Source organism: Natator depressus, chromosome 5, assembly GCF_965152275.1.
Source record: "Natator depressus isolate rNatDep1 chromosome 5, rNatDep2.hap1, whole genome shotgun sequence".
In the NCBI taxonomy this organism is placed as follows: Eukaryota; Metazoa; Chordata; order Testudines; family Cheloniidae; genus Natator; species Natator depressus.
The window spans coordinates 1,954,596-1,972,320 of record NC_134238.1 but is presented as its reverse complement, the minus strand read 5'-3'; the positions used below and the strand labels follow the sequence as shown (position 1 = coordinate 1,972,320).

Here is a 17,725-nt window from a genome sequence, read left to right as displayed (position 1 = left end):
CTACCTGTCTACCCTTGGGAGTTCCAGGCAGTTGAACTCCCCTAACCGTGGCATGTCACTTCAACAGAGAGACAGACATTGTTCACTTGGCTAGCCAAGCCCCAGTTACAGTCTTGACACTATGTATAACCTGGCCCCTCTGGCACTGGGGATTGTTTCAGTCAGTACGTGTCTTTGCTGCTGAGCACCTGTGATTTTAACTGTCTATTGTGAGGTCTGGCAATGAGCTGCATGTATGTGTCTGTCCGCAGTGCACTGAAGTTGAGCACTGGTTACGCTACTGATCTGCGTGAAGTCATAGACTGTATATACCAGACACAGAACAGTATGCTTTTAGTTGGGTGCAGTTGTAATTCTTGCAAAAAGAAAGGGCAGCTTTTTAATTAAGTGAATGAGTTTATCTCCAACGCGATGAGACCATGTGTAGGGATCCTAGTGTCACTGCTGATATTCTACACAGTTGATTACCCTGATAGTGTGTCCTTCTTAACAACATTGAGAAGGAAGCAATAGGGAGGTCTTGGATGGAATCAGGAGGAGTATTGCGTAGTTAGTGAGTGCATGTTATGTTTTCATGTGCAAGAGGTGATAGCTTAGCCGCTGAATAACCTTGCTTTTCTCGTCTGTCTAGCTTTCAGACCCGTATTGATGAGTGTGTCAAGCAGATGTCAGATATACTCTGTCAAGTGAAAGGGACCGGAAATACCCCTGCAAATGCCAGGACCACGGTGGCGCAAGATGCGGACAATGTCCTGAGGCCATTAATGGACTTCCTGGATGGAAAGTAAGAAGAGCTCAGTTCTGTATTCATACTGCCATAAAATCTCTAACAGATTGGGAGGGGTTTCTTCAGCCTTCTGGATGACTCCCTCGAGACATCTTCTCTATCAGAGTCATCCCAGAGGGTTTTTATCTTTGGAAAAGAGGCGGCTTCTGGATGACGTATTAGACTTTCTCGTTTTGAAAGTGTCAGCCAGCAGATATGATATGGTGTTTCTGTGAATCCCATGAGATTCGCCAGGTATAATTTGTGATTTTGTTGCATGAGAGATGGTTTATTTTGTTGCATTTCTACTTGAGTCATTCCAACTTTTCCTCGGGTTGGATGCTGAAAGGGACTGTGTGCTTCATAGTTAGCATGCGTACACAGAAGCACTTTTACATCCATAAAGCAATTTCCATGCTTTACCTAACTACTCCTTGGAGGCAGCATCACCTTCTATTGTGGGAAGTAGAAGTGGGAATGTTCATGACCTCTTTCCTGTCCACAGCAAGTCAGAGGCAGAGCCTGGATTATTCTTCCTGTCTGTCCTACAGAGGAGGCAAGTTCCTCTAAATGCTGCCTGTGTCCGGCTAGCATCACCTCTTCGTTGCCTGGGTTCCGCTCTGGCCAGCTGCTCTTCACCCAGCTGAGGATTTTGGCTAGGCCTTGAGAGACCTGGGAGAGGGTTGTGTTCATGCTGGATATAAAGGAGCAGAGTGTTGTCTATGTATTGCTGGCACTTCAGCCACTGTGTTGTGTCCTCAGCTCTCCCAATGGCTTCCTATAGATGTAGCCCCGTGGGACTCTGCTGGTGAGTCTGATCTCTCTGCGCCCTTACATTGGCACGGGGATGGTCAGTGAGAGGCGAATAAGGAAACTGATCAGGACTGTTCCAGGCAAAAGGGAGTAAACACAGAGAACTGATGCTGAGGAAGGCAGCTATAGCCAAGCACAAAATTGAAGCCAAGAAATATCTTGATGTGTTTCTGGAGAAGGGTGTTGAGGGCTCTCCTGAGAGAAGCAGGAAAGTGAGTTTCAAATCAGCATTCAAAGAGCCCATCCATTGGGCCACATGGACTTTTCCTGGCCCTACAATCAGTATGTTCGCTCTTCTGTGGGAATGGGCTCTGCCAGGTAGGAATACTTGGCCTTCTCACTTGGGCTGTTGCTTAGTCTTCTATCTGTGGTGTCTCACTCAGATACACGTGCTAGTGTTTGGAAAGAGAGACACAGCTGAGCTACAGAAGGACACCAGTGTGCACCCTCTACAGACTTCTTACAGCTGAACATGTGTTCCTTGAAACTAGCAGTGTCTCTGCCTTTGGACTCTGGGGGTACTTTGTTCCATTAAAACTTTACTTTTCATCTCTGGCACAAGGAGAGGAAAGTAAAGCAAAGCTGTGCACCCGCCTGGTCTCTGATTTCCAGCTGCAGCAGAGGTCTCAGAGGAGATGAGGAATAGAGCTCCAGCTAGGATCTCTCATGTAAAGAGAGCACGTATTTGAAAAATGAGGAAGCTTCGTTTCTGTGACTAGGAGGAGTACAATAGTCTGGAGGGTGTAAATACTCCACAGGGAGTCAAAGTACTGAGTGGGAATGTGATATTCCTGACCCGTCTTTGGGGCACTGACTTCGGTACCTACCTCAACGCCAATGCAATCGTAGAATCATAGAATAGCAGGGTTGGAAGGGACCTCAGGAGGTCATCTAGTCCAACCCCCTGCTCAAAGCAGGACCAGTCCCCAACTAAATCATCCCAGCCAGGGCTTTGTCAAGTCTGACCTTAAAAACTTCTAAGGAAGGAGATTCCACCACCTCCCTAGGTAACGCATTCCAGTGTTTCACGACCCTCCTAGTGAAAAAGTTTTTCCTAATATCCCTCCTAAACCTCCCCCACTGCAACTTGAGACCATTATTCCTTGTTCTGTCATCAGCTACCACTGAGAATAGTCTAGAGCCATCCTCTTTGGAACCCCCTTTCAGGTAGTTGAAAGCAGCTATCAAATCCCCCCTCATTCTTCTCTTCTGCAGACTAAACAATCCCAGTTCCTTCAGCCTCTCCTCATAAGTCATGTGTTCCAGTCCCCTAATCATTTTTGTTGCCCTCCTCTGGACGTTTTCCAATTTTTCCACATCCTTCTTGTAGTGTGGGGCCCAAAACTGGACACAGTACTCCAGATGAGGCCTCACCAACGTCGAATAGAGGGGAACGATCACATCCCTCGATCTACTGGCAATGCCCCTACTTACACAGCCCAAAATGCCATTGGCCTTCTTGGCAACAAGGGCACACTGTTGACTCATATATCCAGCTTCTCATCCACTGTAACCCCTAGGTCCTTTTCTGCAGAACTGCTGCCGAGCCATTCGGTCCCTAGTCTGTAGCGGTGCATTGGGTTCTTCCGTCCTAAGTGCAGGACTCTGCACTTGTCCTTGTTGAACCTCATCAGATTTCTTTTGGCCCAATCCTCCAATTTGTCTAGGTCCCTCTGTATCCTATCGCTACCCTCCAGCGTATCTACCACTCCTCCCAGTTTAATGTCATCCGCAGACTTGCTGAGGGTGCAGTCCACACCATCCTCCAGATCATTAATGAAGATATTGAACACAACCGGCCCCAGGACCGACCCTTGGGGCACGCCGCTAGATACTGGCTGCCAACTAGACATGGAGCCATTGATCACTACCCATTGAGCCCGACAATGTAGCCAACTTTCTACCCACCTTGTATTTGCATCCATCCAGCCCATACTTCTTTAACTTGCTGACAAGAATACTGTGGGAGACCGTATCAAAAGCTTTGCTAAAGTCAAGGAATAACACGTCCACTGCTTTCCACTCATCCACAGAGCCAGTTATCTCGTCATAGACGGCAATTAGATTAGTCAGGCATGACTTGCCCTTGGTGAATCCATGCTGACTGTTCCTGATCACTTTCCTCTCCTCTAAGTGCTTCAGAATTGATTCCTTGAGGACCTACTCCATGATTTTTCCAGGGACTGAGGTGAGGCTGACTGGCCTGTAGTTCCTGGATCCTTCTCCTTCCCTTTTTTAAAGATGGGCACTACATTAGCCTTTTTCCAGTCGTTCAGGACCTCCCCCGATCGCCATGAGTTTTCAAAGATAATGGCCAATGCCTCTGCAATCACATCCGCCAACTCCTTTAGCACTCTCGGATGCAACGCATCCGGCCCCATGGACTTGTGCACGTCCAGCTTTTCTAAATAGTCCTGAACCACTTCTTTCTCCACAGAGAGCTGGTCACCTCCTCCCCATGCTGTGCTGCCCCGTGCAGTAGTCTGGGAGCTGACCTTGTTCAACTTACTGGACCGGGGAAGCAGCTGGACATCTGCTTGCTTCTCTGAGGGTCGCTCCCCCATTGCTTCTGAACAACTTTGAGTGTCCATCGGCATCAAGCCTGGGGTGGTCATCCCCCTTACGTTTTGTTCTTCAGACACCAGTCTAGAAGGTGGTCAAGACCACCTTCTGATCTGGATTGATACTGGGATCTGTATTGTTCGCTCAGTGGAGACGGGTTCTTGGTTATTAATGCCATGCCCTTATCCTCAGCAGCCTCCGTGGAATCAATGGGCGATTCCTCGTTCTATAAATCCGAATCCTCCACCTGTTCCTGGGCCGGATAAGCTGACCAGCCAGTGGTATCCCCTCCTCAGCCACCTACATTGCAAACTCAGACGGAGGCATCTCCCTTAGAGCAGGTACACATGGATCCACGTATACAAGAACCAGTACTGCACCAGGAGGTTCCAATGGCTCCTTTGCTTTCATCCTCCTCATTCAATGACTCTGCAGTGTCGGAATCTTCCTCCCCTGGCCCTGAAGATTTTAAGGAACATCAGGAGCTCTGAAGCTAAATAGCTTCATGCTTTCATCAAATCATAGAGTATCAGGGTTGGAAGGGACCTCAGGAGGTCATCTAGTCCAACCCCCTGCTCAAAGCAGGACCTAATCCCCAACTAAATCATCCCAGCCAAGGCTTTGTCCAGCCTGACCTTAAAAACCTCTAAGAATGGAGATTCCACCACCTCCCTAGGTAACCCATTCCAGTGCTTCACCACCCTCCTAGTGAAAAAGTTTTTCCTAATATCCAACATAAACCTCCCCCACTGCAACTTGAGACCATTACTTTGGCTATACAGGCTGAGTTTGTGCAGGAAAACAGGCACAAATTGGTGGACATCCTTCAGTCTTCATCCCAGGGAGAGTAGCTCTCCTTATTAGTGAGGTACTCTTGGAGTCCTCCTAGGTTTGTGGAATACCAGAGCTGCTTTGACACCTATGGCAAAGCATATGGACAAGAGTTATGTTCCTGTGCATGGGGTTCGGGCATTTTTATTCACATCCTGCTCCCAATTCAGTTGTCATGACTGCAGCCAATGAGAGGTCATGACAAGATAGGTACAAGTCTATACCCAAGGACAAGGAAACAAAGAGGTTATACTTCATGGGCCAAAAAATAATTGCCTTCCTCCTTGCCAGATGTGTGTTGCAAACCAGCAGGTGTTGCTGTCCAAGTATAGTTTTTTGAACTGGGACTTTGTAGCCAACTTCATGGACAAATGGCCTGAATCTTCTAGGGAGGAGATGAAGACGTTTATCGCAGAAGTTTCATCTGGTCGCTAAGACATTTTTGTAGTTGGCAGCTGCAACAGCAATGTCCAGTGCCAGAGTTATGGTGTCAGCGATTAAGATGAGAAGAGCACCACCGTTGCAGAATTCTGGAATAGTGCAGATATCCAACAGAGCATGGAAGACCTGCCCTTTGACAGATGATTTTTATTTTCTGGTAAGACAGATGAGAAGTTGCATTTGTTTAAGGACTCATAAGCAACCCTGCACTCTTTGCATCCGAAGAAGTGAGCTGTAGCTCACGAAAGCTTATGCTTAAATAAATGTGTTAGTCTCTAAGGTGCCACAAGTACTCCTTTTCTTTTTGCGAATACAGACTAACATGGCTGTTACTCTGAAACCACAAAAAGGTGTCATTTTAGAGGTCAGCAACAACAGCAATACCACTCAAAGGTATTTTAGACAGGCACCATACCAACTGAGGCACCAGGACTACTCCAGAAAGGGCAGTAAGTCCCACAAGAGAAGGTCTTCTGGATCTGCTTTCACCCAGCCAGCTCGTCCACATCCACCTTTGCGAATGCAGCCCATTTGACTATTAAATCAAGAGCACCATACCACTTGTGGATGTTTCAACACCATCTCTTCAGTCTGTAGGCAGGCCGTCTCGCTTCTGCAGTGCTTGAGAATCCACAGCAATGGACAGATGGGCCCTAAGCATTGTGGGGTTCAGTAATGCTGTACAATTCCTTTCCATTCCCCCCTCCCTTTTCAGGGACCCTTCTCATGAGTCACTGCCTCTTCAACGGATCCAAACTCTTCGTGTTCTGGCAGCTGTGGAGGAGATTTCTCGTTATCGTCACAGGAAGGGATTTTATTCCCAGTATTTCCTGATCTCCAAGTCCAAGAGAGAAATGAGACTATCCTTGGTCTCAACCAGTTCATCAAGTATATGAAATTCCACATGGTTACCTTGGCTACTATGCTCCCTGCCTTGATTCATAACTGGTTTGATGCTCTTCATCTTCAGGATGCTTATTTCCACATTTCAGAGTAACAGCCGTGTTAGTCTGTATTCACAAAAAGAAAAGGAGTACTTGTGGCACCTTAGAGACTAACCAATTTATTTGAGCATAAGCTTTCGTGAGCTACAGCTCACTTGCATCCGATGAAGTGAGCTGTAGCTCACGAAAGCTTATGCTCAAATAAATTGGTTAGTCTCTAAGGTGCCACAAGTACTCCTTTTCTTATTTCCACATTGTGATTTTCCCAGGCTATAGAAAGTTCCTGAGATTCCACGATGCTGGCCAGCATTACCAGTACAGGGTTCTCCCCTTTGGCCTATTGTCAGCTCCATACATCTTTGTTAAATGCACAATGGTGGTAGCGGCCTACCTAGAAGGAGGTGAATTCATGTCTTCCCATACTTGGACAATTGGCTATTGAGCTGCAGATCAAGGGAACAAGTCCTTAGTTGTGTCCAATTCATGCTGGACCCTTCTGATTGTCAAGGGTTGATTTTGAACAAAGAAAAATCAATATTGAACCCCAAAAAATCAAGTCCACATATGTCTGGGACTACTGGGCCATATGGCCACACACACTTACATGGTGCAGCGTGTAAGATTGTCTCTTTGCCCTCTTCTGCCATGCTTCAGGAGGGTTTATCGCCCCAGTTGATGCTCATTGGACAGGCTTACCCGAGTAGCCTCAGACTCACTATATTAGTGGACAGAACAATATGTGCCAGAGGGTTCCGTTTGCCCATCCTCCACCAACCAGAACAATAGTCACCGATGTCTCCATAATAGGTTGGGGAGTGTATCTAGGGAAGTGAAAGATTCACGGTTTGTGGTCAGAGTAGAAAGCTTCCAGTCATATTAACATGCTGGAGCTTCAGGCAATATACAATGTGTATCAGGCCTTTTGAGATCAGAGCTGGGGAGCAGCAGTTCACACATTTGCAGACAATACCACCGCAGTGTATTCGGTGAACAAGCAGGGATGAGCCCACTACAGCTGGCCTTGTCAGGAAGAAACTATGCCCACGGTGGCACATTTACCAGGCTCTCAAAACCAGCTGGCTGACCATCTCACAGGTTTTTCTCAGCAACCACAAGTGGTTACTGAAGAGCAGCAGTGTGAGGTCCATTTTTACAGAATGGGGCATTCCTTCCATCGACCTCTTTACAATGAAGGGCAACATAAAATGTCAGTTTTGTTCCCAAGTGAGGCTCAGTCCAGGGTCCCTAACTGATGCTTTCTATCTGAACTGGGGAAGAGACCTGTTGTATGCCTTTCCCATTTCCCTCTGATTCCTCGGGTTATCCTCAAACTCACATTGGACCATACTAAGTTGATTCTTACTGCACTGGCCTGGTGAAGCAATGTTGATTCTCCTGGCCTTCTCAGTGTGTTAGCTCAGCCTCCTAAATCTCTCCGTCTCCTGCCTGACCTGCTGACCCAGCACCATGCCCAGGTGGTTGTTCCAGCATTTGGCAATCTACACCTCACAGCGTGGATGATACTTGGCTAAATGAGGAGGAAGGAAAATGCTCAGAATCAGCTCAGATAATAGCGTAATATCTGCCTCATAAGCTGTGGTAATACAGGAAGTTATCTACCTGGGAGATCATCTGTGAGGAGACTGGCTGACCCTTCATCTAAACCCCAAAGGTAGCTCAGACTATGCCCCCACAGACATGGACCCATTAGACAAGACCACAAGCAACACAGATCACGTTTCTCAGTGATATCTCAATAGTGAACATTTGTAGGGCTGCTTCTTGGTCTTTTGTACACACTTTAGCTAGGTGTTATGCTATTACCAGATGCGAACTTTGGGATGGCTGCTCTGCAGTCTCTATTTAAACAGAGTCTGCAGCCTTGGATTTTGGATTGAAGAAACTGACGGGGGTTAGGTGGCATCACCCTCGGACAGTCAGGCGACGGGCTAAGACCACAGTTCTCTCGGTGTGCTGGATGCCTGTACCCCTGAATGGAATACACATCTGCACCCACATCTCAAAGAACAAGTTACAGTACAAGTAAGTAAGTGCCCATTTTATATGGAGTGATGCCACGATACGTGTGACCCTCTTATGCTTAACAACCTGTCCCACTCTGTATTTAACTTGAACACTCTGGTTTGCTTCTCCGGACCTGAAGAAGAGCTCTGTGAAGCTTGAAAGCTTGTCCCATGCACCAATAGAAGTTGATCCAATACAAGATATTACCTCACCTACCTTATCTCTCTCATATCCTGGGACCAACATAATTATAACAAAAAGAAAAGGCGTACTTGTGGCACCTTAGAGACTAACCAATTTATTTGAGCATAAGCTTTCGTGAGCTACAGCTCACTTCATCGGATGCATGTTTCCACAGTATGTATCCAATGAAGTGAGCTGTAGCTCACGAAAGCTTATGCTCAAATAAATTGGTTAGTCTCTAAGGTGCCACAAGTCCTCCTTTTCTTTTTGCGAATACAGACTAACACGGCTGTTACTCTGAAACCTATAATTATAACACTGTCTCATCCACTCATTTTATATAAAGTCTACACCTAGCCAATAGATAAATCCTTGTGTTCCTGTGTCCCCATCTCCCTGCGTCTCTAAAAGAGAAGCTCTAGCACGAACCAGAGTGATTGTGAAGTGTTTGCTGGAGGTCACACTAGCAGAGCATAATGGCCCTCTCTTAGTGTAAACTCACCTGCTGGGTCTTTCCCTATTTAGACGGATGAGCCCTTTGGGGCAGGGTGCTTCTCCTATTTTATGTGTAAGCATCCAGCACAATGGGGCCCTGATCCTGTGTGGGGCCCCTGCAAGCTACCATAATACAAATAAAAACTTTGTATTTCTCTGGATGTTAAATAGCAGTGGCTGAATTCTTGGGCACAAAAATCCTGTTCTGTGCAAATGTCTTAGTGCTAAAGCTGAAGGAAAAAGCAACAGAAAATGTTACTTTAGCAGCGCTGTAGGCAAAGGGAATGCTGCTCTTTCCTATGAGACGTTAGGTAAGAGTTAACATAAATTGTTTGCTAGGTGAGGCATTAAATCTCACTCACACTTCCACTCCATTTCTCCTGCAGACTGCACTGCTGGAACGGCGTTATTTTAATTAGCTCTTGCTCTCTCCTTGCAGCTTGACGCTCTTTGCCACGGTGTGCGAGAAGACGGTGTTGAAGAGGGTGCTGAAGGAGCTGTGGAGGGTGGTGATGAATACCATGGAGAAGCTGATCGTGCTTCCTCCCCTCACAGACCACACGGTAAAGCGTAACCTTCTTCCTTACTCAGTGCAAAGCCATTCTCATTCTGCCGTATAACCCTGTCTGGGTAGTGTGGTCTGCAGACCAGCCTGTTCTGAAGGGTGAGCTTGGAAAGGAAAGCGGTGGCCGTAATCTAAGAAAGTAAAGAAACGGCTTTATTGGTAATGGGATCTTGAGGCAGAGAGAGTGCTCTCCCAGCACAGCATCCGAGATGCTGGAGTCCAAAGGGTGACTGTCAAGTGCACCGAATTGTTGAATAGGAGGAGTCTGCAACCTTTTTCAGAAGGCAGCACACATCAAATTACCTGGTGGCTGGGGCTGACTACACCGGGTTAGTTCAACCATGGAAACGCTTTTACTTAATGATCATTAGCTCCCTAGGCTGAGGAGTGTTTTTCTCCTGTTACACATGATGAATTTGGGGTTGCTCATTAATGACACTTTTAGGCTTTATCATCCGTACTGAGAGGGGCAGTGTTTCTGTCTCCGATTGCGGGGAGTTGTTTGAAGCATGACCAGGATACACCTGATTTCAAAGGTAGATGTATATAAGTGTTCAGCTGCAGGGACCAATTGGATTAATGTGTGTCATGAACTGCAGTGACCTGTTAATGATGAAAAATTAGCCTGTCCCCTAATCCTGGTGAGCTACAGAAGCAGATTACATTGCAATCCTAGATATCCAGCTGCTTCCTAGGATGGTGTCCAGTCACAGGCAGAGTAAACTCCTGGCCCTGGGTTATAAGCTAATTGTTTGGAAATGGTCCAGAAATATTACTACTTGTCCACATTTAAGCAGGCTCTTGGCCTTGGGTTGGTGTACTGAATGGCTCTTCTTGTTTGTCACTGGTTTCTGGTAAGTGTTGAAAGGTGTTCAGGTCATGGTGTCTGAAGAGGTGGTGGAGACTTGCATCTTGATGTAAATTTATTTGTCTTGTGAGAGGGAGGGCCCTTGTCTCACCCTTAAGGATACTGTAAACACCAGAGCTGTGTTGCACGCAGTGAATCATACCTGCCAAGCAAGAAACTATCGCAAGGGATCTGAGCATCAAACTATGGCCTTCTCTCTATGTTCAGGTTTTAAGTGACCATGTTTGTGTTTCTTTAATCAGTTTCATTTGTGTGCTGGATTTAGAATGGAGAAGATAAATAACTTTAAGGGAGGGGGGGCATGTGTGTTTTCTAGGCTACTTTTAAGCTGCTGTGGAAAGAGTCTGTTAGTAGATATGCGGAAGCCTGAATGTAAGAGCAGCCTTATTATGATCCTAAGAATCCCTTCTAACCTGAAGAGATGAAATAACAGCTTTCCTAGGGCACCAGGGGAAGGAGCTGCTTTGGGCTTTTATGCCAGCCCCTTCTGAAGTTCCCATACTGAGTGGGAGGAAAGCACCTGATGACACATTTCCCGCTGAAAGGCAATACATAGCTACTGCTTGCAACCCTGCTGGAAGTCACCACAGAATAGCCATTCTGTGATACTCCATATGGCTTCATGTTACCTTCTCTGACACATTCAAAATGGAGAGGCTATGAAAAGAAGCCCAAGTCCTCTCCTGCTTCTGCAGGATTTCTCCCATTGGGCAGGAAGTGGCTCTCTGACAAGAGAAGCTAGTCAGCTCATGGGATGTAGGTTATAATGGAATTGTAACTCATCTGTTGCTTTCACACCTCTAGGACGGCAGGCAGCAGCAAGTGTCTTAATAACACACTCCAGTCACTGGCTCATAAGCCTGTGGGTATTGAGTTTCCATGGATTTCAAGACCAATGGCAACATGAGCTGCAGTAATTCAGAGAGCAATTCACATACCTTACCAAGTATAAGTAAAGATCAACATTTAATTACAATACTGTCTCTCTTGGCTGAGTGGATATATGGGGTTAAGTTTCTGGAACTCAATATTTTGAGGCTTCTGAATACATCTCATTTTATTATATTATCAAAGCTAATGCACATTTCTTTCGCCTTCCCTGCAGTAGAGTGCACCCCAGCCCGACATTGTGTGGCTGCACAGGTCAGTAACCAGATGCTTGATTCACACATGGACGGACAGCTCCTCAGATCTCTCTGCCTTATTTGCCATCATTCTCATTACACAATCAGCAGCTACTGCCCACCCAGCTGATGGCCAGAATTACACACAGTCCTACTGCGCTTCCTTCTGTGCCCCGAGAGAGACCTGTCTCCCCTAAACGAGTGCGTGATCTGGAGTAGACACAAGATTCAGCCACTCTAGGGCATGTCTACACTCCTCTTCAAACAGAACTACATTAGTGCCAAGTAAGGACCTTTACATTCACACCCACAGCATCCACATGGAGGAGTTACAGCACAGCCCTTCAATCTGAACTGCTATTCACACCGTTCTAGACCAAACTGCAGAGCAGTGTAGATAGGTGTGCCCAAAGCTTCAGGATCTGATTTTACCTCTCACTTTCAGAATGGCTGATTGCAGCACCATGTCTGTTATACAAACAGATTCCCTGAAGTGGATGGCAGTGCTGCTTTAGCTGTCAGCGGGGCCGGGGGAGAAACTGTTCTGGCAGGGGGGCTGCTAGCACTCCTTATGGCCTGTGGAGATAAATACAACCTCTCTGTTGCATTAGCCAAGGGCAAGGAATTCCAGGTCTGTTCCTGTAACGAGTGTGTGGGGAGGTGGTTTGCCTTAACTTTGAGCCAGATGAGCTAAATCAGCATCTCTGCATGAGCCCTGCTGGAAAGTCAGATTCTGCATAATGTCAGGGTCCTCAGAGAACCACTTCCAAATACGAGACGCCTTTCCTGGCTCAGGTTAAAAACGAGCTTGTGATTGCTTAACGTAGCAAAAACACCTTAGAAGAATAAATAATCTTTGATTTTAATGGGTACTATACAGAGGCTCTGCTTGTCAGATAAAGTCTGTTAACTAGACAAACACAAATATTGCCAATAATCAAATCTAAAGACTGTCTGATCTGAGAGCCCAACACAGACCTGAATGGAATAAATCTGCCTCAAGGCAGTACTTCATGCAAGCTAAAGCACTCGCAAATTAGTGTCACATAAAGAAATAAACCTGGGTACTAACAAGTTCTTTACAAACAGAAAGACTGTGGAGTTAGTCACCGTCTACAGACCTGTGTATTGTGTCTTTGTGTTTTGTTACGTATGTCAAATCAAGTGTCAGGACATGTTAAACTTTAGTCTCTCAGGTGCCACAAGGACTCCTCGTTCTTTTTGCTGATACAGTCTAACATGGCTACCACTCTGAAACCTGTCTTCAGAGAGTGTAAATCAGCATTGCCCCATTGACTGTCAGCAGCCGAGAGCCCTGCCTGAATGGCTTTTTTTAAAACAATCAAACCATGAACAGAGATTTTAATTATCCCCAGGCTGCAAGCTATAGCTGTCTTATGTCTGTGACAGGTGCAGGTATGAAGGCCAAGTGAATTTCCTTGGAAAGCACTAGGAAAATTAGAACTGCTTATATCCTGTACCACTCAGAACTATGGGTGTCACCAGGCAGATGGCAGTGCTTCTTGTGATGGCCCCTTCTCTCTCCCCATTTTCCTCCATGATGCTTTAACCACTTTGTTCTGGGGATCACCAGGAAATACTTTTGTGCTAAGCACCTGATGTCAAAGGGTTAAAATATAGTAATGTCTGTATAATGTGTGGAGGTTCTGCTGCTTCCAGGGATTGCTGCTGAATTCAGATTTCTGCAGTGACAATTGGGGGCGGGGTTCATTCCCACGGTGATGCACATGGTACAAGGTGTCTTGAGAGAGTTTTGTGGTGGGATGTTTTCTTGCATGGATAAACAGCCTTTTGAGGAGCCGTAGTATCTTGTTTACAAGAGTGTCATCAGGCAAAGACAGGAGCTGTCCATGTTGTTTCATTTAGGCAATCCCAACTTTGATGACAAACTCATTGTAATAACAGAATAACTTCTGTTTGCAAACATATGCTGACAGAGATTGGCATTGACTGACAGGGATAGTGCCTAGTGGGAAAGAAAAATTGGAGAGTAGTTATCTGAGCAGCTTTGTTCCATGAAGCATTCTGAGTCACTGGGTATTGCTCAGTGTTTCAGACCTGGCCGACTTAGGAGACTGCTGCAGGAATGCTACGTGCCTTGGCTGGCTAATGTTGTTATTCAAACTTGTATTGAAAAATTCCAAAGAGGAATGACAGAACTGAACTGTGATATATTAATATTTAAATAGCATTTTGGGGCTGCTCATTTAAAATGTCTTGTAACTTGATTTAGAAATAGTGTGTGCTCTTCTGCTTAGCTTAGCAGGTGCTGAACCTTAAGAACCTCTTGTAAGTAAAAATGAACTCCAGAAATCACACAGCGTTTACCATTTGGCCATCAATACAGATCAAAACCCTAAGTGCAGTCACACGCATCAGTCAGGTATTGCAGTAGTGAGATTAGTTAACAGCACCTTGTAAAAGCTACTAGGATATACCTTTGGTACTCCTGGGGTAATTCTGCACCACTGCGGGTGCATAGAATTAACATCCCCCACAGATTTCTTTGCTTCCCCACAGAAAAATGACTTTGACAGGGAAGCAAAGAGAATCTGCAAGAGTGGTTACGCACCACTCTCTAGCTGCGCAGATACATCATTTCAGGCACCCAGAGCAGACAGCAGGGCTGGAGGCAGGGGAGAAGGGGATTTCCTCTTCCCCTGCAAGGAGTGGCTGGGGCTGTGTAAGACTCACCCCGAGAAACCTCCCCGAGCTGCAGGAAGCTCAGCATCCTCCCTGCTTCCTGCCCCCATCGTTCCTCAGCTGTGGGGGGAGTGGTCACTGTATGGGGAGCTGCACCCCCATCCACCCAACCCCCGTGCATCTGGACCTCCCATACCCAGACACCCCCGCCAAGCCTCACCCCGTACACCCAGAACCCCTCTAGTCCTCCATATCTGAACCCTAGCCCACTGAACCTCAATCCCTGCATCTGGAACCTCCCTGCCTTGGGACCCCCACCCCTGTACCCAGACCACCCCCCATTGAGCTCCCTGCACTCAAACCCTCACCCTGGCAAGTGCCACACCTCTGCACCACCCTGAGCCCGCACATCCAGACCTCCATGCCACTGACCCCCAACTAGCTGCACCCAGACAGGTTTCAGAGTGGTAGCCGTGTTAGTCTGTATCAGCAAAAACAATGAGGAGTCCTTGTGGCACCTTAGAGACTAACACATTTATTTGGGCCGAAGCTTTCATTGGCTATAACCCACTTCATCAGATGAATGGAGTGGACTAAAACAGTAGGGGGTGTGTGTGTGTGTGTGTGTGTGTGTGTGTGTGTGTGTGTGTGTACACACACACAGATGGGAGTTGCCAAGTGGGGGGTCAGTGCTAACGAGACAATTCAATTAAAGTGGAAATGGGCTATTCTCAACAGTAGAATACCAAGGGAGGAAAAATCACTTTTGTAGTGGTAATGAGGCCAATGTAAACAGGGTGGCCCATTACAAACAGTTGACAAGAAGGTGTGAGTAACAGCAGGGGGAAAATAGTTTTTGTAGTGACCCATCCACTCCCAGTCTTTATTCATGCTTAATTGGATGGTGTCCAGTTTGCAAATTAATTCCAGTTCTTCAGTTTCTCATTGGAGTCTGTTTCTGAAGTTTTTTTGTTGAAGAATTGCCACTTTTAAGTCTGTTGTTGAGTGTCCAGGGAGATTGAAGTGTTCGCCGACTGGGGTTTTTGAATGTTATAATTCTTGACATAAAGACACTCAATTATGTGCCACAGGCAGAGAATGGGAGAGATTGAGATGCACCAATGTCCAACACCCCACAATGGCAGAGAAACTTTGAAGTGAGATGTACCCAGATAATTCCAGCTAGTGACCCGCACCCCCACATGGCAGAAGAAGGCTAAAAAAACCCCACAGATCACTGCCAGTCTGACCTGAGGGAAAATTCCTTCCTGACCCCATATATGTGATCAGTCAGACCCTGAGCACGTGAGCAAGAACCAGCCAGCCAAGCATCTGAGAGAGAGACTGCTCAGTGCCACCTCAGAGCCCTGACACTCCCCGTCCAATGTCCCATCTCCAGCTGTGGCCATCCCTGATGCTTCAGAGAGAAAACAAAGCACATACCGCCAGAGTACCTGGGGGACAGGGATCCCTTCCTGACCCCTGCAGGAGACCAGCTGGAGTCCTGAAGCATGAGCTTCAGAACATAAGACATAAACCAGAAGGGCCCCCCAGGGCTGCCAAGCCCTGTCCCCTACCATCATAAGAACATAAGAACGGCCATACTGGGTCAGACCAAAGGTCCATCTAGCCCAGTATACTGTTTTCCAAGAGTGGCCACTGCCAGGTGCCCCAGAGGGAATGAACAGAACAGGGAATCATCAAGTGATCCATCCCCTGTCACCCATTTCCAGCTTCTGGCAGCACAAGCAACCTGGTCACACAATCACACACACAAATTTGTCCAGCTTTCTCTTAAAACTAATTAAGTTGTTTGCCCCACTGACTCCTTTTGGGAGGCTGCTCCAGAGCCTCACTCCTCTGATGGTTAGAAGCATCATCCTAATTTACAGCCTGAATTTGTTCCTGGACAGTTTATCCCCATTTATTCTTGTGCCAACACTGTCTTTCAGCTTCAATAGCTCTTTGCTCTCCTTGGTGTTTACCCCCCTGTGATGTATTGATACAGTGCAATCAGATTCCCTCTTGGCCTTCTTTTTCCTCAACTACACCAGCCAAACTCTTCCAGACTCTTAGCACTGGGATTGTTTGTTTTGGTGGCTCTTGCTTTGGAAGTATGTGAGAGAGAGAGAGAAGGGATTACTGAAGTAAGGAAGAGTAGTGGGTAAAGGGGTAGGGAGGGGAGGTGGTGAAGGAAAATAATGTACAGTGTGAGGGGCTCATTAGAGATATTTGGAAACAGATGGGCCTTGTGGAAATTACCGAGTACACCAACAATTCCAAGGGCAGGGCTAGCTTCACTGGAATTCCTTTTGGAGTGGTGTATGTGTTCATTAGGAAAAGTAACTGAAACAAAATTAAACAGTGGTGCCCTAATTATCATTTACTGGCCCAGAGGGACAAGGGTCCAGTTCCCCATTCCAGGGGACAATCCTCCCAGAACATTTCAGCCCTCACTGAGAAGAAAGGGGGAAACTCAACTGGAAAAGTCTGGACATCTACAGCCTCCTCCCCACAGCACCTGCCAGAGTAGCCTGGAAGAGTGTGCAACGGAGAGCTAAGGTGAGCTAAGGGAATTCATGACCAGTGTGAGGACAGGTTGGATTCGTCAGGCTCTCGCTGAACAGTCCCCTTGGGTCAGAGGTAGGAAAAGAGATGGGGAGAAAACACAGGGGGAGGAAGAAAATCATTTCAAGCACACCCCGTAAAGGATCTTAAGAGTAAGGGATGGCGATCACTGTCTGGTTGCTTGCAGCCTTACTAATTTTGTTTAATACTCCAGTACCCAGGTGACAGGTGCATTGGAGAAGGGTGGAAAGATGCTATGGCAGAGGGAAAGGAATGGCGTCCTCCCCTCTGTCACTGCCCAAGGATCAGCATTCACTGTGCTGCAGTGTATCTGGCTCCAAGTCACATTTCCCATCTCCAGGGCTCCAGCTTCCTTCCTTGTTGCGTCATTGTTCAGAGGACACAAGTAAACCAGGGTGTGGGAACGGGATGTCTAGGTATTGATCTGTTCGTGTTTGTGAATAAGGAATTGTTATAGTATTCCAATAGACTGAGCCTGCCTGTCTTCTGCCTGAGATAATACACTAAAAAACAAGCAAATCAAATCGTGGGGCTAACGTGCTTAACCCCACTCTTCAGTTGCACTGTGCTGCATGTCTACACAAAAGTTTTAACTAATAATGTGATCTGCGCTTAGTTTGTCATTAACTCCATAAAAGCTTTTCACTCCCAGATCCTAAGGTCTGGTTATAATTTTGTAGGAGAGCTTCAAGTCTAGGGTTATACAATGTCTTCACAATCTATTTGTGGGTAATCCATCTAGATGTGTAATCGGTTTAAACAGGTGGTTTCTGCAAGTGAGAGCTAGCAGTGTACCAGTCTGCGGGAGCTCTTTATGTGGCTGTCCACAGGAAGGCTGCTCTTTACCCTAGCTAA

At 46.6% G+C, this 17,725-nt stretch overlaps 1 protein-coding gene across 5 annotated transcripts in view; it reads left to right on the top strand.

Moving 5' to 3' along the window:
* UNC13B (unc-13 homolog B) overlaps nt 1-17,725 on the top strand; it is a 400,249-nt gene that overhangs the window by 357,848 nt on the left and 24,676 nt on the right. For all 5 annotated transcript variants that reach the window (XM_074952218.1, XM_074952216.1, XM_074952217.1 and 2 more), the window contains 2 exons: nt 632-784; nt 9,500-9,623. In XM_074952218.1, the coding sequence (XP_074808319.1) occupies nt 632-784; nt 9,500-9,623 (277 nt within the window). The remainder of the gene's footprint in view (nt 1-631; nt 785-9,499; nt 9,624-17,725) is intronic.